Source organism: Malaclemys terrapin, chromosome 11, assembly GCF_027887155.1.
Source record: "Malaclemys terrapin pileata isolate rMalTer1 chromosome 11, rMalTer1.hap1, whole genome shotgun sequence".
In the NCBI taxonomy this organism is placed as follows: domain Eukaryota; kingdom Metazoa; phylum Chordata; order Testudines; family Emydidae; genus Malaclemys; species Malaclemys terrapin.
The window spans coordinates 18706806-18731252 of NC_071515.1; the positions used below are offsets into that span (position 1 = coordinate 18706806).

General features: G+C 40.6%; 1 protein-coding gene across 4 annotated transcripts in view; it reads right to left on the minus strand.

The window, feature by feature from the left end:
• Window positions 1-2246: 2246 nt before the first annotated feature.
• Window positions 2247-24447, minus strand: part of ZDBF2 (zinc finger DBF-type containing 2) — a 40116-nt gene continuing 17915 nt past the window's right edge. For all 4 annotated transcript variants that reach the window (XM_054044544.1, XM_054044545.1, XM_054044546.1 and 1 more), the window contains 2 exons: window positions 22910-23037; window positions 2247-14242 (listed from right to left, as the gene is read on the minus strand). In XM_054044544.1, the coding sequence (XP_053900519.1) occupies window positions 11479-14242; window positions 22910-23037 (2892 nt within the window). In that variant the 3' untranslated portion in view covers window positions 2247-11478. The remainder of the gene's footprint in view (window positions 14243-22909; window positions 23038-24447) is intronic.

The window sequence follows — 24447 nt, forward strand, 5'->3', positions numbered from 1 at the left end:
TTAAGAAGTGGGTCCTGCTTTTGTATCACATCCACAAGGCTGTAGTTTGTGCGCTCAGGAGCAAGTATGGCTCTCACTACCTGCTAGTGTGTATGGCCTAGAGGATAAAGCAGCATCTCTGCTCCCCTTGATGAGCTGACCAGGACATGATTTGGTCCTGTAATATATTTGTACAATATTATTGCCCCAATGCTAGTCAAACAGGTTAAACCCAACATCTTAAATTGCAACCCGTGCTAATTCTTAAATGGAAATGAAACAGCAAGTATGAAAACTAACCAGCTGTAACACATGATACTATCAACTACACCTTTATTATTTCTGGGGGAAATTAGGGGAGACCAGATTACATTTTTCTGCACCTTCAGAAGGGAATGCAATGACAAAGACTGAAACAGCTTTAAAATCACCTGGCCTCTATAATAGTGACATTATATGGATACTTTCTCGTCCCCCCCACACCACTGGACCCCTCGACACTTTAATTAATATACATAAAATAAGTTTGACATCTGGGAGTGGAGGAGAGAAACAGCTGTTTAGCAGCATACAGAAGCTCTCCATAACAGTTGGGACAGATACTGAAGAATTCTACGGTATCCAGCTGAAACTAAAAGGCTATGATTATCTGTACTATTGTGAAACCAAAGGCCCCAACCAGGATCAGGACCCACTGAGTTAGCTACAAAGTACAAGCACATAGTAAAGAGGTGGTCCCCACCTTGAATATCTTACAAATATCGTATGCAGATATCATTACCCAAGTCAGAATTAGGATACAGGGTTTGCACCTCTACATTTACAGAAGTATAATGGAACCTTTGATGACCACATGGTCAATACTTTGTTTTCTATTTCATCGACAGCACCTCCAATTGTGCCTCCTCTCATGATACTGGGCCATTGGTTCACTAACAAATTAGGCCCGGATTCATCAAAACCCTTAAGCCAGGGCTCTAAGGTGGCACTGAGCATTCTCTCTCTAAGGTGCTTGGCTAGTTGGTTTTTGCTCACATGCTTGGGATCTGATAGTCAGATAGTCTGGGTCAGGAAGGAATTTTTCACCATGCCAGATTGGTAGAGAATTTTGGGTGTTTTTTTACTTTCCTCTGTAGCATGTGGGAGCAGGTCACTTGCCAGGATTATCTGGGTATGTCTCATTGAGCCAATTTCCTGCCATTGCAGGGGCCTTGAGCACTGGTGCACCTCACTCAGTCCTATTATCTTCTTGTGGCACTTAATAGTCTAGTCTCCTATGGGTTGTAATACTTTGGTCTAATTTTGGGTGTTGGGATTAGTGTGTGGGTGCTGGGTACTGTTGGTGGCCTGTCATATACAAGTCAGACTAAATGATCTAGTGTTCCCTTCTAGCCTTAAACTCTGTAACTATGACACATGCCTAACCTTCAGCACATGCTTGAGTGCAGTGCTGTATTTGGGGCCATAAGAAGAAAGAGTACCACCTACTGAGCCAACACCACTGTTTTCTGCAATGTTCTTTAAAAGCGTGCTGTTTATTGATCCAACCTGACATGATTTAGTTTAGAAGATCTATAAGAACTCATATTCTTAGTGAGGTATGGCAGCAGTAAGTATAAAGATATTTAATCAGTATAACCCGATAAAAGATAAAGAATTCTGTTGTTTACCAGAAAAAACAAAGTATTTATGCACAAGGTGCTTTCGGTTCATCTATTCCCATGGTCAGTTCTAGTTTGATCTACAGGATTGCAGAGTAAAGCCAAGTGGTCCTACCCAAGATGGAAGGCTACATGAAATTGTAACACCTCAAAAACATTGCTCTAGCTCATTAAATTAAGGTTCTCAAGCTGTGGTCTATGGGCCAATGGAGAACTGGTTGGTGGTCTGCAGGGAGCTGACAGGCCATATGGGGCTGGTACTCCTCATCTCTAAATGCATTTTAGCAGCTGAAGACACCTAGCATATATATTAAATGCTATCCTAAAAATATCTTTCAACGTAAGCAATTGCTATCATTAACCCAGGAGCTTGGAGTAAAATCCTGTCTCCACTGAAATCAATGGTAAAACTCCCTTTGACTTCAATGGGGCCAGGATGTCACTAATTATGAAACTATAAATGTCCACATCAATTATGACAGGGCCATCCATGAGACAAGAGAGGCTGTCTATGAAAAAGCATAAATTGTGTTGATCTCTCCAGAATGAATAGTGCCAGTTGATATACTAAATCATATTTCATGAATAAAGAAACTAACAAAAATGCAAAATTCAGTCTTTATTTTATTAAAACAGGACTTGTGATGTTTTATGGTTGGAGGAATGAACAAACTCATATCTGTAAAACATTAAAAACAAACAAGAAAGAAAACCTTTGCTTTCTGGGCATGCTCAGACCTATGCCACTGGAAAGTTTCCAGGAAAAGGTAATCTAAAATACTGTAATTTATAACAAATCAACGGATAGCACAAAACACATTTCTGCATACATTACAAAATGATATACTTTTTACTTTACTTTCCCAGTCCAATACATGATTATAAACAAGCAATCAAGTGTTAGGATGTTCTTGCCTCTTCTGGAATAACTTAGTTCATTTGGTCCCATACTAGAGACTCCTGTTATTTGTTTCCTGATGGAAGGTAAATTTTTTTAATGGCAGAAAATGCAAAAAGGAGCTAATGCAAACAAAGATGCCTTAAGGGGAAATGGGCAAAAACAGGAAATCTGAAGAAACAGTAGGATTAAGAACTATATTAATAAAATGGAAAAGCCATCTAACTGCAGCATTGCACAAGGCCAACAATCAACATGTAAGACAAAATGAGTTTGTAATAACAGTAAGAGTAAGTGACTGAAGAGTCAGACAGAGAAAAGACGGAAAGAATTACAACATCAAAGGAGAAAATTCAAAATAAAGATAAGAAAAATTAATGTGAAAATATTAAGCACAAAATGATGATATCCAGCTGGGCACCAGTACAGCAATGTACTTAAATACGTGTGTAACTGAGTAGTTCTGTTCACTTAGTTATGCTCATACTTAAATACTTTTCTGAATCAGGACCTCAAAAAAGGAACATTTTGATACTATGATCATGAGAACATCATATACAAATTAATACAGGCAAATTAGCTAGAAAGAATTGGAGAGGAAAATGGAACAAGAATTGGAGAGGGAAATTGCTAAATTTATATTAGATTGTAAGCTCTTTGGGGCACGAACTATCTTTTTGTTCTATATTTAGACAAAGCACAATGGGATCCAAGTCCATAACTGGGGCTCCCAGATGCTACAATAATGCAAATAAACAAGAACAATAAAAGAATTTCAGTGGGGAAGAAATGCCAGGTTTTCAATGGTGGAGAGAGCATGGTAGTGAAGTCAGACAAGTCACAAATTTGTTTTAATCAATGAAATGTGAAAAAATGTGTAAAAGTCAATAATATATAACATGGACCAAGAAACAGGGCTAGAAACTATTCTCTTTCAGCTGTTACAAAATATTCTTTGTCTAAGCTTTCACTAAATTTATTTTAGAAGTGTTTCTTTTTTTGCTACTATTCATTTTATATATTATATATAAATAAAATAAACCCCCCCCTCTAGCCCATTCCCTCTTTTTTGCTTCCCTACGTGAATCTGGGTTGAGGCTTTCAGTGTGTGCAAATGATTTGGATACATTGGGTGAAATCCTGGCCCCACTGAAGTCAAAAGTAATATTTCCATTACCTTCAACACAATCAGAAGTTCACTCACATCCTTTCCCGCATTTTCACTTGACCAGATTCTACCATCTTTATTCGTGTCTTTTGTTTTCAGTGGAACTACTCATGAAATAAGATACTACTGAACATGTATTATGGTAGCGGAATCTGGCCCATTCATTCTAATGGGATGTGTATCTAGGGAATTAGACACACATCTCACAACCACTTTGAAAATGTCAACCCTGCTCTTTTTAAACAAATGACTCTCACTGACCCCATAAACAAACACACATTGGCTTCCTATGAGCATCTCTTTGCCACTATCTCTCCCCAGTTTTTCTTTCCGAGTTTCTATATTTACCTCTCATGTCATTGTTTTCTCTTTGTTCCATATTCATTGAGCATGCACAGAAAAGGTCTTTAACAGTCAGAAGTCAGGTATATAAAGGAATTTTAACATACAATAAATGTTGTTTTGCTACTATTACACCAATAGTTTTCCAAAACTTATACTCCAAGTACTTTTTTTTTTTCTTTAAAAAAATAATAAGCTGTTACTCTTCATATTGGTTTTAAAGGAAAATATATAATTATTTAAACTCTTATTTAAATATAGTCAATTATTTAATTTAAAAAAAATCACTGACTCAGGGCCCTACTTACAAAAGATTTTTCATGCAAAAGTGCATAACATTTTTTACATTCTAAAGTTTTCAACATGTGACTATTATGAGGTTCCAAGGGAAAGTTGTGTATGTGGGAGAAGCACAAGTTTACAATTGATGAACATGAAGGACAGTCCATTTATTGACCGTAAGTTATATAATTTTATATCACACACACACATAATTGTTCTCAAGTAGAATGTGCACAAAACCATATTTACAAACAGAACTATGCATATCTGAAAATGAGTCAGAACAGGTTAGGTAGAGAGGACATTCTTATACCATAAAAATATGTCAGCATGAGATTTACGTATGGTACTAACTTAGTTTAAAACTTTGATTTAAAACGTAAGTTTACCTCTAAAGAAAACCCTTTTGTTTTAAAACGTTTATTTAAAAATTAGCTTTGCTATAAAAACCTTTCCTTTACAACTTTGCTTTAAAAAAATCAGTTATATTATTAGACAAAATATCAAATTAAAGAGGCACAATTAGTTAATGGGGCTACCAGTGGTGTTTTTTTTTTTTTTTTTAAAGAAACCCTTATTTCCAGTTATTTATAACATGGTCCTAGGATTCTGTCTTGGACTGACAAGTGTATAAGAAGGTCTCTGGGAAAATAAAAGCTATTTCCAAAGTTAAAAAAAAATAATCAGTTGGACCAAGAGTTATAAAAGAATCTGATCTCTGGTGATGTAAATACATGCAATCTCTTACTTCTCATGGGAATTATGCACATGCACCAAAGAAGAGATGCCAAGAGTATTATTTAAAAAATATATTAGTTGTTTATGGTGCTTTTTTAATTAATAAAATTCAGCAATGGTGTTTTTAAAACCAACATTTTGAGGTCCACTAAGTCCTTAACTCAAACTAGTGACCATGGGCACTTTGGAAAAATGCAAATAAACCAGTTTTTTAAATTTTTTCTTTTTTCTTTTTGCATACGCACAATCATCCTGTGCACGGGCAAGAAGATGTATAACAAGGCTAGATGGGTCTTTTCCATTCCAAATTACTGCTATTTTTTGTTTAATTTTCAAATGGATTTCAGAAGATTCCAAACAATTTTGTATTGTTTATTAAGTTGTACATCTCCAAATTAAGGTGCTGATCCTGCAGATATTATAAGCACACGCTATACCTGACCTAGGTGAACAGTCTCATGCAGGGCCGGCTCCAGGTTTTCTGCCGCCCCAAGTGGCAGGAAAAAAAAACAACCAACCAACCAAAAAAAAAAAAAAAACCAATCGGTGGCACTTCGGCGGCAGCTCAAACATGCCGCTCCATTCTTCGGCGGCAGTTCGGTGGCGGGTCCTTCACTCCCTCTCTTCCTCTTCGGCGGCAGCTCAAAGAGGAAGAGAGGGACTGAGGGACCCGCCACCGAATTCCTGCCAAAGACCCGGACGGGCCACCCCAATAGCGGATGGAGTGCCGCCCCTTTGTTTTGGCTGCCCCAAGCACCTGCTTCCTTAGTTGGTGCCGGCCCTGGTCTCATGGAGTTCAAAGTGCAGAAGTATTTGCAGGATTGGGGTTTGTGTCTTCTAAATATGCCTTGACAAAAGAGGCTGTCACTATAATAGTTCTAAAAAGAAAAAAGGCTATGGGCTTTTGCACTGTTGCCTTCAGAGCTGGGTGTTCGTAGTGTGGCAGCTGCTGGCCAGAAGCCCAGCTCTGAAGGCAGCAGCAGCGCTGCCTTCAGAGCTGGGCTCCCAGCCAGCAGCCATAGAACCTCCTACAGCCTGGGAAGGTTCCCAGAGATGGGTGTGACCTGTGCAGAGGAAGAGGAAGTCCCACCTCTTCCCACCCAAGCCAGAACTAGCAGCTGGAGCCCAGCGCATGGTAGAAGCCCCCGACTGGGGCTCCCACAGCCCGGCCCCTCCCCAGCTCCAGGGCCAGTGCTTGGGGGTTAAAGAGGCCTTAGTTGTGTGGGGGGGAGGAAGGGGAGGGTGAGACCACAGTGCCCTTCTGACCATGGCACCCTGGGAAGTTAACCCACATCGCCCACTGTAAGGAGAGCCCTGCTCCCCTCAAAAGTGATGACCCCACCCATACTATGCCACTCCTAATTCTGCACGGCTGGTGGTGGACGCCTGGCCAGCAGCTGCCACTCTCTGGCCGCCCAGTTCTGAAGGCAGCGCAAATATAAGGGTGGTAATACTGTGACCACTCTACAATAGCCAGATTTCACAGGGGAGACCAGATTTCATGGTCCATGATGTGTTTTTCATGGCTGTGAATTTAGTAGGGACCACCTATAGGTATATGGAATTGTTAAGACTGTCAATAACCAACCATAAGTCAGTATGAAATATGATTATTTAAAAACTGCAGTTAAGTATTTACAAAATAGTCCTTCGCTGACTAAACTCTCATGGCCACAGATAATAAAATATTAAAAAAAAAAACAAAAAACCCACAATCTATGGCCATGAGAGTTTAGTCAGCTAAGGACTATTTTGTAAAATATAAGTTTTTAAAAGAAGGAAACTCTCAACTACAGTAAACTAAGTTTAAGTAAAAACAGGTCTGCTTTAAATACACAAAAAAAACCAAAAGGACTTCACAGTTAAGGCTGAAATTTAGGATAACCCACTGCCATTCACACTCACTAGTACAACCTTTTTCTCTGCTCTATTCATAATTCACCTTTGCATCGTTGAAACAAACCATTAAGCTAAATTTTCAGATTTAACTCTAACTTTCTTTTGGTTTTTGAGGTTTCATTAGGATCTCAATCATGTTGCTTGTATAGCACTGGAAAGATTATTATTTCCTTACCAACACCATCCATTATTGCTAGTGTGAAAGTCCACAGTGCTCTTGTTTTGTCCAATAAAGCTGGACATGGTTTTAGAAAAACACTAATTACGCAACTTGCCACAATACTGTAATTGTATATTTGTTGAAGACACCATTGCACTGATCTGCTTTGTATCATACTGTATTAATTTAAACTGCCTTTGAAACAGTCTTGAAAATGTATTGTATGTATAATTGGGTGTGAATATACACATACAAACACAAAATACATATTCCCTACAAATTAATATTACTCCATTTAATTTAGCGCAATTGTTTAATCATATTTTTACACTTTACAATTTTGAGGAAAGGTAGGCACAATAAGTAATGGTGATTCTACATGATACTTTATTATAGTCTAGTGCAACATAATGCACTGAATTTACTATCACACAATACAATATGATACAATTTAAGCTCACAGTTTTTCTCCTGTAAAAGGCGACAGTGCACTGAAGTGTAGTAAATAGGGTCCTAAGTGCTTAATTTAAACAAATACACAATTTCTGTAACTTTACACAATAGAAAAGGAGGTTACTTACCCTCGAGTTGGGTGGTCCCTATCTGTATTCTGCAGAGGGTTTATGCATGCATGCCATGTGTCAGGAGCCAGAAAATTTGAAAGCAGTAGTGTCCTTTGGTCCGCACACGCACCCTTCCCTTGCCTCATGGATTTGTCCAAGGCAATAAAGGGTGGAGCGGACCAATCGTGTCTCCAGTTCCTTCTCCACCACAAATTGAATAGATCCACAGCAGAGAGGCAAGCAGAGAAGAAAGTGGAATACAGACAGGGACCCACACCTCAAAGAACCTCCAGTTACAGGTAAGTAACATGTTCTTCTTCAAGTGATAGTCCTTACTGTATTCCACTGAGCGTGAAGGTGTGAGAAAGAGGAAAAATAAAGGACCCTAGTGTGCCTGTGATGGGCTGCTATGACAAAGAAAACCTTGGTGAAGACCCGGGGAGCAGTGGTGAGTCCAAATGGTAGGACCCCGCATTGAAAATGCTGAGGACCCAACGTGAACCTCAGGAATCTCCTGTGGGTTGGATGGATGTCTATGTGAAAATAGAGCCGTAACCCACATGCCTTTTTGTAGAGAAGGTATGATGGCTGCTAAGGTAACCATACTAAATGTGGGCTTGCAGATGAAGTGGCTGAAGTGCCGTAGGTCCAGGATTGGTCTCCAGACGCCCTTTTTCTTGGGTACCAGGAAGTAAGTGGAATAACCCTGTGCCCTGATAGTTTGGAATAATGTGCTCTATTGCTCCCCTTTGCAGTAAAGAGTCTATTTTTAGGGCAAGGATGCTGTCGTGAGAGTGGTCCCTGAAAAGGGATCAAGGCAGGGGATCTGGATGAGGTAGTGTGGTGAACTCGATTGTATAACCATAGTGGATGTCATCCAGGACCCACTTATCAGTTATTATTGCACTCCAAGCTGGTAAGAAGAGTGCTAGATGACTCCCAAAGGGGATGGGTTGGCTCCATGGCAGAGGGCCTTGTGGTTGACGGTTCTTTAGTGGTACACAGAAATATCGCTTCTGAGAAGATTGCATGTAAGATGACGAAGACTGAGAAGCCGGGCCTGGAGGGTGGGATCTGTTGGGTCTTCTGCCACTTACAATGAGGTTTATATGGCCTCTGATGGAAGAACTAGGGAGATGTGAATCACTGTAGGTGTTGGGGAGTAGAATTTTTCTTGCGTTCAAGTGTATAGATACCCAGCAATCTAAGTGTGGCTCTGGAAGCCTTGAGAGAATGGAGGGATTTTTGGTTTTCTGATTAAACTCATCAAAAGGAAGGTCCTCAATGGTATTCTGCCATTCTCTGGGAAAACTGCATGAGTGAAGCCATGATTCCCTTCGCATGACAATGCCTGTGGCCATCGAGTGTGAGGCGGAATCTGCAGCATTCACAGCTGACTGAAGCACCATTCTAGCCACCAGCTTACCCTCCCCCAGGATAGACCGGAAACATGCTCAATTTTGCTGAGGCAGCTTTTCAGTAAAGTCCTTCACTTTGCCATCGTTAATTGGCCAACAAGGCCTGTTAGTTTGAAATTTGGAATTGGAGGCTTGCTGAAGAGAAGACCTTGCATCCCAGAAGCTCTAAATGTTTGCCCTGCTTATCTGTCGAGATGGAGCACAGATGTTGCTGTCTGGAGCATTCCGTTGCTGCTCGCACCATGAGAAAATTGGGGTGGGGAAAAAACTCCGACCCCTGGGTTGGTACGTAGTATCTCTTCTCTGTGTGCAAGTCGCCGGGGTATTCCAAACTGTTCAAGCTGGCTGAAGAATAGCATTATTGATTGGTAGGGCAACCCTGCTCAGTACCATGGAATGAAAGATGTCCAGGCATTGATGCAGCTTGTCTTGTACTTTCTCCAGTGGACTATGCAGCTCATCCGCCATCCTTTGCAGAAGTTCTTGGAACTGGCAAAAAAGTCACCAGGAGACAAGGGGGAGGCTGAAGTGACTGCAGCATTTGAAGAGGATGAAGGGAAGCCTTTCTGCTCTGGCGGTACCGTTGGAACAGGACTGAGCAGTTCATCCTCCATAACTTGTTCAGAGTATCTGCTCAAGGGTGCCCTAATTGGGAACAGAGGCAAAGCCTCCCTCGTGGAATAGACAGGTTCTGAGGGTAGGTACTGAGACCAGGACCCTCAATAGGGCCAGAAAGACTGATCGAGTGGATGTTGCAAGGTGAAGGCAACCAGTGGCTTCTCTGTTGTTGGGGGAGGTATTGCCATACGACTGGCAGTCCTTTTGGGTACTCATACTGGCAATAAGGAACGAGTGGCTCTTGTGCTCGGTCAGAATCCAAGGATGACGAGAACTCAGATCCTGGTTCCAATGGCAGTACCGTCGGAAGTGTGCAATCCACAGAAGGAGGCATCCAAGTAGGGCCTGACTGTGGCAAGTGCCAGATAGGAGATCAGCCTTCTCTAGGTGCAGGTGGCAGAGGAAGGTGTGAACATCTTGGTTCCCCCAGGACAAACCGCTCATGGGACTCCGGTGCTTTCTCTAAGCATCCCAGCGTCAACGGTACCTGTTCTGTAGCCAGCACCAGAGCAGAGGACTGTCCAGGAACTGATGGATCCCTTGTCTTAAGGGAAGCGGACAGTGAAGGCATGTGTAGCTGGGTTCTCTATACCGGCAGATCTGTTGGTCTGCACAAATTTTGTGTCATGCATGGGCGCCTTGGAACACACTGCTTCTCTGTGGCTGGAACTCATGTAAGGCACATCATTTCTTTTTTGACTTGGAGGAAGACTTACTGCCATGCTTATGGTCCATGCTTCCTTTCCTCCCGACTAGGCCCTGGCATGGGGTCCATAGCAGCGGTACCACCAGAGCCAGGTTCAAGCTCTGAGGCCAGAGGCACACTACTGGGTTTCTCAGTCAGATGTACAGGGGTGGGTCACTGGACTGGGTCCAACTGCGGCGTCATGGTGACCTCCATGAGGTGCTTCTTGAGGAGGAAAGCCCGGCCTTCTCAGGTATGACTTGGGAAGGACTGGCAGATACTGCTGATGAAATGTGGGCTTCTCCCAAGCAGTAGAAGCAGCGTTGGTGCTCATCACTGATGGAGAACAAAACGGGGGCAGGAAGCGCAAATCTTGAACCCTGGCATCTTTGGCATAATCCAGCACTGGCGTGTAGCTGCTGGGGACTAGAAAAACAGATCCCCCCAAAGTCCAAATCCTACAAAAACTATTACTAAAAACTTAACTACCTAAGAAACAGTAATAACAGCAGAATAAAAACTAACTATAGACAATTTCTAAAACATTTTTCTTTTAAAAGTGCATCAGAGTCGAGAGGACACTATTAGCTCTGACTTGGACCATGCAGCTGTGAGAAGGAACTGGACATGCAGTCCGTCCACCCCGCCCTTTATCACCTAGTACGAATCCACGAGGCGAGGCAAGGGTGATGCGCAGACCAATGGACACTACTACTTTCAAACTCTCCAGCTCCAGATGCATGGCACACATGCAAATTCTCAGTGGAATTCAATGGGGACCATCACTCGAAGAAAAACAGTGCAATATATAGTGCGCCCATATTCCAACAACATGAAATTAGTTTGTTGCTACAGTAGTTTATTACTGGACTTTCGATTCATTGTATCTGCAGTTCTGGCACATCACCTGGATTTTGTATTACCACCTTCTGTTCACTTTTTCCTCAGCCTATTCCCAGTTGTTGGGTAAGTAAAAGTTTGTTGTTGTTTTATTGGCTAGCTATCTCCTGGTAAAACAAGATAGCCTCCCAATACAGGTATACTAGAAGTTCTTCCAGAGGGCTGTTTCACCGTGCTGGGGAGACCCTTATCTCCCAGCCCCTAACTTTGGAAGAGGCTAGTTCTGGCTTCTTCGGAAAAGACCCTGCTGTGATTTTCTGCCTCTTTTCAGTAATCCCTGAAATGACTGTAGAGTTCAAAAACGACCTCCTGGGTTTCCTCCTAACCTTTAGCTTTTTAGCATCAAGTTTTTCCTTTTTGAGGTGCTTTCCCAAAGTAGGTTTCCTTGTCTGGTGCCTATGGATGGAGAAGACAGAAGATGATTTTTGGGCACAAGAGAGCTTTCTTCTTATATGCTCCTTTTTTTGCTTTTTAGTTCTGGATGCTTGTTTGCCTGAGGCTACTCTACTTCCTCTTCTCACAAGGCCACAATTGACAGACATGGGTCCTGAAGCCTTTTTGGAAAAACCTGGTTCTCTACTAGTGCCTTCTTTCCTCTTCCACATTGTCTTTGAATTCTCCCTCTCCAACCGTTCGCTCCTGATTGACCTCAAAGGTGTTTTGGCAACCCTGATATTAATTGGGGTTAATCTAACATCTCCTTCTATCTGAGACTGATGGGAGTTGAAAGGTGAAATGACTACGTGTTTATAGGACTTCTCTGAGTGAACAAATACCGGAAAATCAGACCTTTCTGTGGAAATGGAAGCTCCATCTGTCCTCAGACTTGAATTCATATCATTCCCTTTAACTGGATCTGACAAGAAAGTCGCTGAAGAAGAACTATAGAAGCCTGGCCAATTGAAGGATTTAGATGGTGTACATTCTCTCTGTGTATCAGATAGTTTCTTTGTGTTTGCATCAAGGCTTAGACTCCTAAACAGTTGTCGAACATGGGAGGGATTTTTGGCTTTTTCTCTAACTGTGCTCTTGGGAGGGGTTTTCAGAATTCGATTTGTCAGTGGGTCATAATACTTAAGAGAACATTGTTTGTATCTGTACCTTACAGAATCCTTGCTGTCTGTGGAGTTGCGATTTCTCCTCATTTTGGGAATATCTATGGGTTTGCCTTTATATTGTTTAATCTCTGGACATGAAAGGACATAAACCACTGTCTTGGGCTGCAGAGGGCTCATAATTTTGGTATATGCTTCAGGAAGCTTGAGGGCACACAGTCTGGTTTTCATGTTTGAAATTCTTTCATTCTCTGACCAAATAATGTTTGCTTTCTGATCCGGTGGATCCGGCTCCTTTCTAATGATTTTTCTTTTTACTATTGGATAGTTCACTAAACTGGTTTGGGTTCCATGGCTGACTTTGACCACTTGGCATCTTGAAGCAAGGCGCCACGTCCTCTTTCTAGGCATCTGAAGTATTTGTGGGTTGCATAGTGTATCAGAAGCCAAAAGATTATCAAAATCAGAACCACCACTTATAGCATCATTAAATTCTGCCAATGCTTTAACTGATGAAGTTTCTGTTCTGTTACCTGTAACAATGTCACTCTTCCTTTCATCTTTCTGCTTCTTCTTTCTCATCCTCTTCCCTGTACAGTTGGCAGAGGGTTCACTGTTGAAATGACAACGGAAACGACCTTCCTTGAAATCACGCACAAGTGCTTCAATTTTTATATCATCTTCATACATTATCTGGGACCACGTCTTTCCCACAAAGGAAGGAGGCACATGAGGCAGAGCTGGAAGAATGGATTCCTCATTATGAATTATTATATCCTGTTTTGCTGCTTCTGTTTGCTCCACTGAACCACCTTTTAGAACAGAACTAAGTTGGGTTCCATAGTTCCTATCTTCCAGGTTTACTTGGACCTCTTTTAGGAATTCTATATCCTTTGTAGCTGCCTTGGGTAGGCCTGCTCCTGAGCAAACAGGTGCCTCACAATCAAAACTCATTTCAGAGCCCTCTAGACTATTGTGATCCAGAAGTGATGAAATATTTAAATAGGAATTACTCTCTTCATGTTTGCAATACAACTCATTAGATGGAGCTCCATGGCAGTACTTCAGAATGACTTCTTCAATTATCTCATCTACTGAAGTTTCATCAACCCTGCTCACCTTCATGTCTTTGTATCTTTTTAATTGTGGGGATGCCCCAAAACTTAGTGAGTTGCTAGTACTCACAAGATCCCTGAGACAGAAGTCAGACACCAAAGTTTCATCCTGAGATTGTAAACCATCTAGTTTAAAAAAAGATTGACCTGAGATAATATATGAAGCATTGACTTGGCTGCAGATAGGACTCTGATGTGAAAATGAAGGGTTTTTTGGGTCAACTGATGCCAGAACAGGATTAGGATTTGTGTTTAATGATCCATCCTTATGGCATACATCCTTCTGCATGTGATCATATCTAATACTTGGAATCAAATTTGAGGTTGCTGAGCACCTAATATTTTTTGCAATTACAGGGCTAACAGGAGAACTGTGACATAAAGGGGTGCTACGCAAATGGTGAGATATTGGGCTCACAGCTGTAAACTGGCCATCATGGCTACTATTTGCAATCTGAGCACCATCCATTAGCGTATGTCTTTTCTCACTGCTACAGAGGTCCAAAGTTTGCTGGGATATTTCTAAGATGTGTTCCTGTCCCATCTTTAGGTTTTGGATAAATGTCTGTGGCACAGAAATTGACTTTAAGCCCTCCTGAGATCTGCAAGGAGGAGGGGAGCATGATTTAACAATGGATTCACTGTCTGTGCCAGGCATCTCCCGTATGCTTCTTACCACCTCTTTCTCCTCTTCTGGAAGCAGGAAAACATCCTGGGGAGCCATTGGGGAGATGGGAAATGGCATGTCATCATATGTTGGTCTGGAAAAAACAAACTGTATAAATGTTGTAAATACATATAAAGTTTTTCAAACAAAGGAATTAAGAGTTCCATAACCATTATTAAAGTATAGTGCATTAGGACTAAGAACAAACTCAAATCACTACCTACAGTACTTTACAAAGTAAAGCTTCAAGAAAAGAAAAGGAAACAAAGTCAATGTTCCATAAAGCACCCCAAAGAAAGAAGATAAACTGGGCATTTTTCTGATTCCATAAAGCAGAGGTGGGCAAAGTTTTGGCCTGAGGGCTACATCTGGGTATGGAAATTGTATGGTGGGCCATGAATGCTCACAAAATAGGGGGTAGGGGTGTGGGTTCCAGATGGGGGTGCAGGCTCTAGAGTGGGGCAGAAATGAGGAGTTCAGGGTGTGGGAGGGAGCTCCAGGTGGGGGCAGTGGGTTGTGGTGCAGGGAGTGGGGTGAGTGCTCCGGCAGGGAGTGCAGGCTCTGGGGTGGGGCCGTGGATGAGGGATTTGGGGTACAGGAGGAGGCTCCATACTGGGATTGAGGGGTTTGGAGGGCAGGGGGGGATTGGGGTGGGGGCAGGGGGTTGCGGGGAGGGGGAGGCCTCAGGGGTGCAGACTCCGGGCAGTGCTTACCTCGAGCATCTTCTGGAAGCAGCAGCCTGTCCCCAGCTCTGGCTCCTATGCGGAGGCGCGGCCAGGCAGCTTTGCACGCTGCCCTATCCACAGGCCCCGCCCCCGCAGCTCCCACTGGCCAGGAACCATAGCCAATGGGAGGGGCGGGGCTTGGAGCAGGGGCAGTGTGCGGAGCCCCCTGGCTGCTCCTATGCATAGGAGCCAGAGGGGGGACATGTCGCCTGTTTCCTGGGAGCCACGTGGAGTGGAGCAAGCCCCCAACCCCGCTCCCTGGCGGGAGCTCAAGGACCAGATTAAAGGTCTGACAGGCCGCATGTGGCCCGCGAGCCGTAGTTTGCTCACCCCTGCCATAAAGGATCAGGTAGATATTATTTTCACCCTCTCCTAGCAGGGAGCTTTTCAGAATGGCTAAAATCACATTAGTATCATTATTCTACAAATGATAGCAGAGAAAGAAGAAAAAGATTTTCTCTTCCCTTTTAATCCCATTGATTTATAAAGAACAATTAAGTTATTTTAATGTATAGTTGATCTACTAATCATTCTGCTATACAGAGCTTTATAAGCATCTTTGTACATAAATTCTCTTCTTTTAAAGAGTGGTTCTCTGAAACATGACTCTACAAATACCATCATAGGGTTCCATAGGGGGAGCAAATCTGTGGAGTAAGGAGCAAGCATTTCTACCTAGCCACTTTTCATTGTACAGTCCCACCTTAAGGATTTACTCCAATACAGACATTAACACATTTGCTGATTTAAAGTTGGCAGACAAATTCTCAGCGTGGGAGAACTATTGCCTTCAACAGTAAACCATTCGGTTTGGCTATTTTTTCAAAATTATATTTTTATGTAACAATCAAAATGTTTAGCTAGCTCAAAAGTGTTTCAATTTTAAAACTAAAAAAGTACATGCCATTAATTCATTAAAAAACAAAGTCTAATTATCCTGTTTAGAAACATGCAATTTCTTTAATCTAAGCATTTATAAAGATTTTAACACGTACAGTAATAGATACACCTCACAAATAGGTGCGTATACTTCTAATGAATTAATCATTTTATCAATTTTTTTTTAAATCTACTTTTAAAATGCTAAATATGGATCCACAGATCAATCCTTCACTCCTTATAACAGCAAACTCAAGAGTTTTGCCCAAGTAAGGAGTGCATTTGGCCCTTACATGGTCAGCAAGGCCTACTACTAACAAAGGTGCATGTCCAAAAGCAACAAAAACTTACAGTACTGAAATGCATATCTACCTGGGACAGTAGAAGATCTAAAGGAACTGGTAATACTGACTAGTTAAGTAATACATATTAATTTGTAATATGCAAAGAGCCTATTTGGAGGGAGGTAGGCTGGTATGGAGAGACGTAAGAGTCTTTGTCCATGCAGGTCTGGCCAGGTTGAAGGCGTACTACACTCTCACAGGCCTTGGGAGGCAAGCCAGTCCTCGCTTACAGACAGCCCCCAAATCTGAAGCAAATACTCACCAGCAACTACACACCACAGAAACACTAACCCAGGAACTAATCCCTGTAACAAACCCCGTTGCCTACTCTATCCCCATCTCTAGTGACACCATCAGAAGACCCAACCACATCAGCCACACCATCAGGGGCTCATTCACCTGCACATCTAGTAATGTGATATATGCCATCATGTGCCAGCAATGCCCCTCTGCCATGTACATTGGCCAAACCGGACAGTCTCTACTTAAAAGAATAAATGGACATAAATCAGACATCAGGAATGGTAACATACAAAAGCCAGAAGGAGAACACTTCAATCTCCCCGGACATTCAATAATAGATTTAGAAGTAGCCAACCTTCAATAAAAAAAACTTCAAAAACAGACTTCAAAGAGAAACTGCAGAGCTACAATTCATTTGCAAACTTAACACCATTAATTTGGGCTTGAATAGGGACTGGGAGTGGCTGGCTCACTACAAAAGCCATTTTCCCTCTCTTGGTATTGACACCTCCTCCTCAATTATTAGGCGTGGACTACATCCATCCTGACTGAATTGGCCTTGTCAACACTGGTTCTCCACTTGTAAGGCAAGTCCCTTTTCTTCATGTGCCAGTATATATATTTATGCTTGTGGTACCTTTAAGACTAACAGAAGTATTGGGAGCATAAGCTTTCGTGGGTAAGAACCTCTTACCCACGAAAGCTTATGCTCTAATAAATTTGTTAGTCTCTAAGGTGCCACAAGTACTCCTGTTCTTTTTGCGGATACAGACTAACACAGCTGCTACTCTGAAACAGGACCCTCTGTTGCTTTTTACAGATTCAGACTAACACGGCTACCCCTCTGATATATTTATGCTTGTATCTGTAATTTTCACTCCATGCATCGGGAGAGGTGTGTGTGTGGGGGGGTTACCCACGAAAGCTTATGCACAAATAAATCTGTTAATCTTTAAGATGCCACCAGACTCCTTGTTGCTTTTGTGGATACAGACTAACACAGTTACCCCTCTGATACTTTACACTATTTATGATCTTGTAACCTGTACTGCTCCCCAAGAAATAAATGGATATTTCCATTCCTGGAGCAGATACCTTTTACCATATCAGCTCAGAAATTTGAATACTTGCTATCCAGTGAAAGTTGTCAAGTTATATGGACTGCTGCCTTATTTGTCTGGTCAGCCATAAAAATATGAAAATATGTGAAAGTGAGGCTACTTTTGACCAAAAGGAAATCGTGTTCTAATATATTTCTCTTGGTTTTGTATATCATTTTAGTGGTGGTGATGTTAGGGAAGGGTTAATCTTATATATTGATTTGTATTTCTAAAATTTGTATCTGTTTTTTTGAGTTGTCGATTTAAAATTTGTCTCTACTGTATTATGTGCAGTGGCCTATGACAAACACTACATTAATAAAAACTAAACTAACGCAATCTGTAAACTGTGATATATTTATGCTTTTAAAAAAGTCTAGTACTATCAGGATAGTAAATTTGTTTATTTAATATACTGGCTTATAAAGGAAGTAACAGATTTTAAACTTTCATTAGCTTTTTTTAAAATTAAAATTACACAACTTTGACAAAGTTAATACATATGTACTATAATTAAATAATGCTAATGAGCATAGTAAAAGTAAGTAAATGGATGGATAGTATGAGGTTGTAACACAAACCAGCCAAAGTCAGACTATCAAAGTTCACACTCACAAAATGTCCTTAACTTACACTATTTTTTCCTCAGAATACAGTGAATTAAACAAATGAATGTCATGGAAACCTTAATGTTGATGTTTGGGTTTTTTGTTTTTTAACTCTGAATTTAAATAAAATGTAGGGTGGATAATAGTTCAACCTCGCATTCTGTCCTAAACTCACATCATTCTTTCCCCAGGACATCATGAATTAAAGTTTGAATTTTTAATTTCATGAAAACCTAAACATTCTTTAAATATGTATTTTTAGCTTTCAGTCTGTGAATGTAAATACAGTGTATGAGGGGGAGGAAAGACCTGGAGAATCTTCTGCTTACAAGAGACTGCAGCACTATTCCCAGAAGCACTCCTGGTGCCAAGAATCCTTATCACCGTGATTAACAGTACTCTGACCTACCAGAGCAATGGGGGAGAACGGTTTATAAAATTTTATTTTGGGGACAGCAAAACCAGAAAAGAAAATCTGCCCGCTCCTTCTTGAGCTAGCTCCACTGCATTTGATTGGTAGCGCTATGCTGCAGGAAAGCTTAGTGTAATGTTGCAGCGTTGCAGCTCGAGTAGCCTGTGGTTATCAAGCACTTGTGCAAAGGAAGCAAATAATTTCACTCATGTCTTTATATTATAAATAGCTGGACAGGAATATAAGTGTGTGTCCACACACAACAGAATACACATAGGCACACAGGAACTATATGTATATACATGGACTGCACAAGTAATAAATAAATGCAATTTTTCAGATAGATAAACATTCAAGGGTTGTAAATATAAACAAAGTGTTATATGCATTATGTCAACATCATTTCTTTATTCTGAGCTATTCCCTTTATACACGAGGAAATCAATTTCAAACCACAAATTAGTGCTCTACAACACAGGAACATCAGCTGGTTAGAATGTTACAGATCTGTGACAGCATCCCACAGTATAGGGATTATTCCATTGTCCCTTTGAAAGAAAACACTGTCAATAGTGTGGAACATTCTTCAGAAATATTCCTCCTTCCATCAATGCAACATGTAAGAAAATCATAATGGCTAAAACAAAGTAATAAAACACTTTCACTATCTTCTTATAAATAATATATATCAGTTGCCGGGGTGAAATACTATTTTAGTCTTCACTCATTAGGGTGACCTACTCACTGATTCTTGGTTGTTACATGTGAATGATGTGATTACACTAAAACATAAAAGATGTTTGTTTCACCCCAGGAGTTGATTATTATGGAAGCACTGTAGTGGCTTCATAGTTAAGGCTCAGTCAGTATACTGGCTGAGCTTGGCCATTAAATTGCAAAATTACAACTTACAGGTCTTATCTTTAGAGCCCTGCGCGTATACAAAATTTGTATCCGCATCTGATACGCAAACATGGTTCATGGATGTAAAGCAGATATCCGAATCAGCTGCTCAAGGGGAACATGACACATCTAGTTAATGTGTTATGCGGTGTGAGTGTGTGTTCATTCATGCATGTCTCTATATTATACAGATACACATCTACAAAGCATTTGTGTAACACATTATCTAAATGTGCCATGTTCCCCTCTAGGGAACATGTGTACTATAATGTGTACTGAGTTAGTGTGTGTATGTGCATACAACGTCTGTATATTATTCATATAAACATTAAAAAAAACATTACAAGGAAGGAAGGAGAGCAAACCAATATGGCTAAATAACAAGGTTCAAGAGGGTAGTTAAGCCAAAAAGAGATCCTTCAAAATTTGTAAATCTAACCCTAGTGAAGCCAATAAATAGGAACAGTAGGCAATATACAAGAAAGAAATTAAAAGGGACAAAAAGGATTTTGAAGAGCAAATAGCTGAAGATGTAAAAATAAACAAGAGAGTCTTGAAGTATATTGGAAGCTGGAAGCCTGCAGAAGAATAGGTGGCATGAAAGGCCAAGCCTGAGGAGGGAGGAAGTTGGTTTAAGTTTATGTTTTTAGTTTGGGATTTTGTTGGAGGATTCCAGGGGAGGGTGAATACTGTGAGGCTGTGGGGAGAAGGCCTACTAAAAGGTTACGGTAGGAAGAAGCCCAGGGATAGATATGAATAGACAGATCTTGCCTGCTCACTACAGGATCCCAGGTCTGGAACCCAGAAATGGAGGCCTTGGGTTTCCTTACTAGCCACCAGGGGAAGGTGGTGTGAAGCACTCCTAATATAAGAGGATAAGGATACTCAAAACCCTGAGCCTAGAGAGCACAAGGCCTACAGGGTTCAGAGTCAAAGCCGAAGACCTTTTGTAAAAGCACTGGATTATTTGTGGGACACTTATCCCAGAAGGGGTGGATTTTAACGTGACCTGACTGAAATACAAGGAAAGAGACTACCATCAACAGGGGGCACCAGATGGGGAACAAGTCTGCTATGCTACATGCAGCTGCGGGGAGCATGCCAAATGTTGAGTACACTCTTTCACAATTCACAAGTCTATAGAGGACTGAAAGGAGTTTCAGAGAGACTTAAACAAACTAAGTGAATGGGCACCTCAATGGCAAATGAAGTTCAATTTTGATAAATGCAAAGTCATGCAAATTGGAAGGGAAAAAATTAAACTACTCATACACCATATAAGATTCTAAATGAACTGTATCAGCTCAGAAAAGGGACCGCAGATTCACTATAGACAGCTCAATGGAGACCTCTACTCAACACACAACAAACAAAGCTAAGCTGTTAGGATGCATATGAAATGGAATGGAGTATAATATAGAAAATATTATTAATGCCTTTATATGATACAGCCTCATCTGGATCATTGATACTGGTCACCCCATCACAAAAAGGATGTTGCAGAATTTAATAGGGTTCTGAGGATGACTGAGGACATGAAAACCTCATATGAAGAGAGAATGAAAAAGTTGGGATCATTTACCTTGAAAAGGGGATGAATAAGGAGATACATAATAAACGTATATAAAATAATAAATGGTCTAGAGAAGGTACATTGGAAGTTTCTATTCTCCCTGCCACGTAGCTCAAGAACAAGGGGATAGAAAATGAAAATAAAGGGCAGGAAATTAAAAATGATAAAACAATACATATTTATGACAGTGGAATTCACTGCCACAAACACACTTAGGCCAAGATCATAGAAAGATTCAAAAGAGGACTAGATATTTGTATGAACATTGAGAATTCCCAGAATTATTATAATTAATGACAAAATTTCAGGACTTAAGTAAAAAGATGGTTTGTATAGCTATCATCCTTGGAAACTCATCCTAGGATCCAAAAGTCATGTTGGGTTCTTCCTTCTCACACACATCATCAGTAGTACAAGTTCTGTAAGCCAAATCAGGCCCCAGACATATCCATGCAACCACATTATTTTCACACTGTGCTTTCAATGTTGCCTATACAAGTTCAGTGTCTTTATTGGGTTTCTACGGGTGTAACTGACTGGAACTTTGCAAACAATCTGGTTCATTTTAAAGAATGTATCCACCTCACTCTCTGATCTGAAAGTTAATAATCTGCCATTTTTACATAGTCTCTTTGAAGAGCACAATTGTACTTAAAGCAATGCACTTATTTCTTTTTCTTCTTTGGGTCACTGCACCCACACCATCTATATTTGGGGCTGTGTTCTTCCACAGCCACTCAACTAATTTTTCCATTATTTCTCCCATCCCACTCTTTTATTTCTGCAACTTAATGGGAACTGCTTCTTTCTACCAAGTACGTTTTGTTCCCCAAATGTACTAATCTTGCATTTCAATCAGCTCATCAAACACATGTCCATTCGGATGTTGCCTTAAAGTTCTTCGTGTATTTTCTTCGTGAGAAAATGGAAAGCATTTTCGAACTAGTACTTTTTATTTATGCTGATGTGTGCATGTCCCAGTTAATTTGACAAGGACAAGCCTGAAAGATTGTTCTGTCATATCCTCTTCTAATATCAACTTGACCGATTCCTGACAAGACAGACTGACTCCTTACCAGCTCTCTTCTAGCACTTCATCTGAATGTATTATTTGGGGACATAACTTTCTCTACAAAAGAAAGTTGTCTTAAGGAAGAGCAGAGAGGTTGGCATTAAGGTGCTGGCTCTCTGGAATGTAGAAAGGTGGTTATTAAGGTACAATATTATTGATGTTCTTATACTGTGCCCAACACTGTGGTATCTGAGCACCTACTGGAGACTTAATCAGGAGTGAAGCCTGTTTGGTTTCCTTTCAGCTGGCTAGTCTGATAATCTTACACAAAATACCTTATAGTTAATATAGTTCTAGCAATTTAAACACACACACACACACACACACCAGTACTATACAAAACCTAAGCATTAACAAGTACTGAAGAAGCCAGTTGGGATTGTTTATGTAAATATCCCATTACCCTTACAGTTCCTACATTCAGATAATAACACTGACATGTAAAAATTCAGTTTACATAATCCACAAATTATCTTAATCATCATCAAAAAGGCATATGTCTGAACTCTTTCAACAAATGCATCAAAAATTTACTGTCAGTCTAGTATGTATTCAGTTGATGTACACGAGGTAAGGTTTGTAAGTGTGTGGTCTGTTAGTTTAATATGGTGCTTGTTTTCATTTAATGTCACAGGCCATTATGCTACCATGATGATTATATTAAAATAATTAAATAAAGTGATAAAACAGAAAGATCTGAAATAAATGCAAAGGGAATACATAAAATACTAGCCACTCCTATTCCTTCTTTGTAAATAGTCTTTTCTTTTAAAGTTGCTTCAGTGTGGAAGTTTCTACCTTAAAATGGGAAGAATGTAGTTGAAGTTTTATATTTCTACAGCTAAGCTGAACCATATATGCATTATACCAACACATAGATAAAAACAAACTGTATGTTATACCTGTTGTCATGGTATCTGTGGGGATGATGTTGCAGAACATCTTGCAGGAAACGCTCCATCAGGGTGGTGGTACCTGTGCGATTCCTGCAGTACATGGTGAAATGTCTGTGCTGGGAACTGAAAACATGCTGAAAAGACAGAAAACAGATCACTAGCTTGGTATCCTGACTGACTCAGGGATCTTTCCAGGAAGGTGGCTTTCATTTTCTAAGTTTAAAATTCTCCATGTTGCAATGAAAGATGTTGAAAAAACATTTTTCCTCCTCCTCTAAGTCTTTAAGAACCTCATTCAGGATGGTTACTTCAGCACGTGCCTAACTTTAAAGCCAAGGGGTAAGTCATTAGGACTATTCATGCACTCAAAGTTAGGCATGTGTTAAGCATCTTGATGAACTGAAGTGTAATTAACAGCTTCCAAAAGCGTGCATACATCTTACAGCATCTGTTGTGCTTGGTACAGAGTCTCTACAAATGATGATGGGAAAAATAACTTCTTGAACTTCAGATGTTTAGGAAATATAAACCCATAACCCAACGGGAACACACCTTTAAATTATCTGTAGCCCAATACAGAACCAGATGAAGACAAAACAGATTCCTGCTATTTGATTATCATTGGTCCACAAGACAACAAACACTTTCAGACCATGGTAGAGTTAAAGAACAGGAGAAAGAAGATCAAATACTCATGTCCTTAGGATGTGCAGTGCAGTTTATATATTGAACATACTCATACTGCTATCTCATATTACATAGTGATCCTAGGAATGAAGACATTGCCCTTGAAAAAGCTTAATAGGTGCAAAACAAAGCTTAGCAACGCAGGCTGAAGAGAACAATCACCCCTCTGCTCCACTCTTTGCACTGGGCTCCCCATTAAACACAGAGCTTATTTCAAGGTCTCTGTCCTTGTCTGGAATGAGTTACCTGACAGACGACCTTCCACTCTACAACTGCTATACTCCACGTAATGAGACTGTCTACCAACAGTACATGACTGTATCACAGGAGCTGGACCAAGACTATGGAACCCATGGTCACAAAAGAATGGTCACGGGTTTCACCGCTTTCAGAAGGAAATTCACAACTCATTTCTTTCACTTAGCTTTTCTTCAGTCAGTTTCTCTCTCTCTCTCTCTTTCACACATATATTTTTAAAACCCCCACAAACTAATCAAGCAACTTCTCCTACAGCCTAAGAAGGAAGGGAAAAAAAAGAGAAATGGATATTTCTATTTTTAAAAATCTGGGAGGTGCTCAGATACTAAGGTAATTGGAGCCTAATAAGCACATAATATGATAGATTCCTATGATGTAACCATCCATGATAGAAAAAGCTATCAAAATGGTTATGTTCCATTCAGTATTGACTTTAAAAAAAGATGCTCAGTATTAGTGATTGACACAGTTGAACAAGCTGGTCAGGCAACACTACTGAGTGCCTGTTATTTCAACCATCTCTTAATATAGGACATAATGATGTGAGAATTAGCGAGGAAAAACAGATGAAATCAAGCTCCCCATTTCCAATTTCCTAC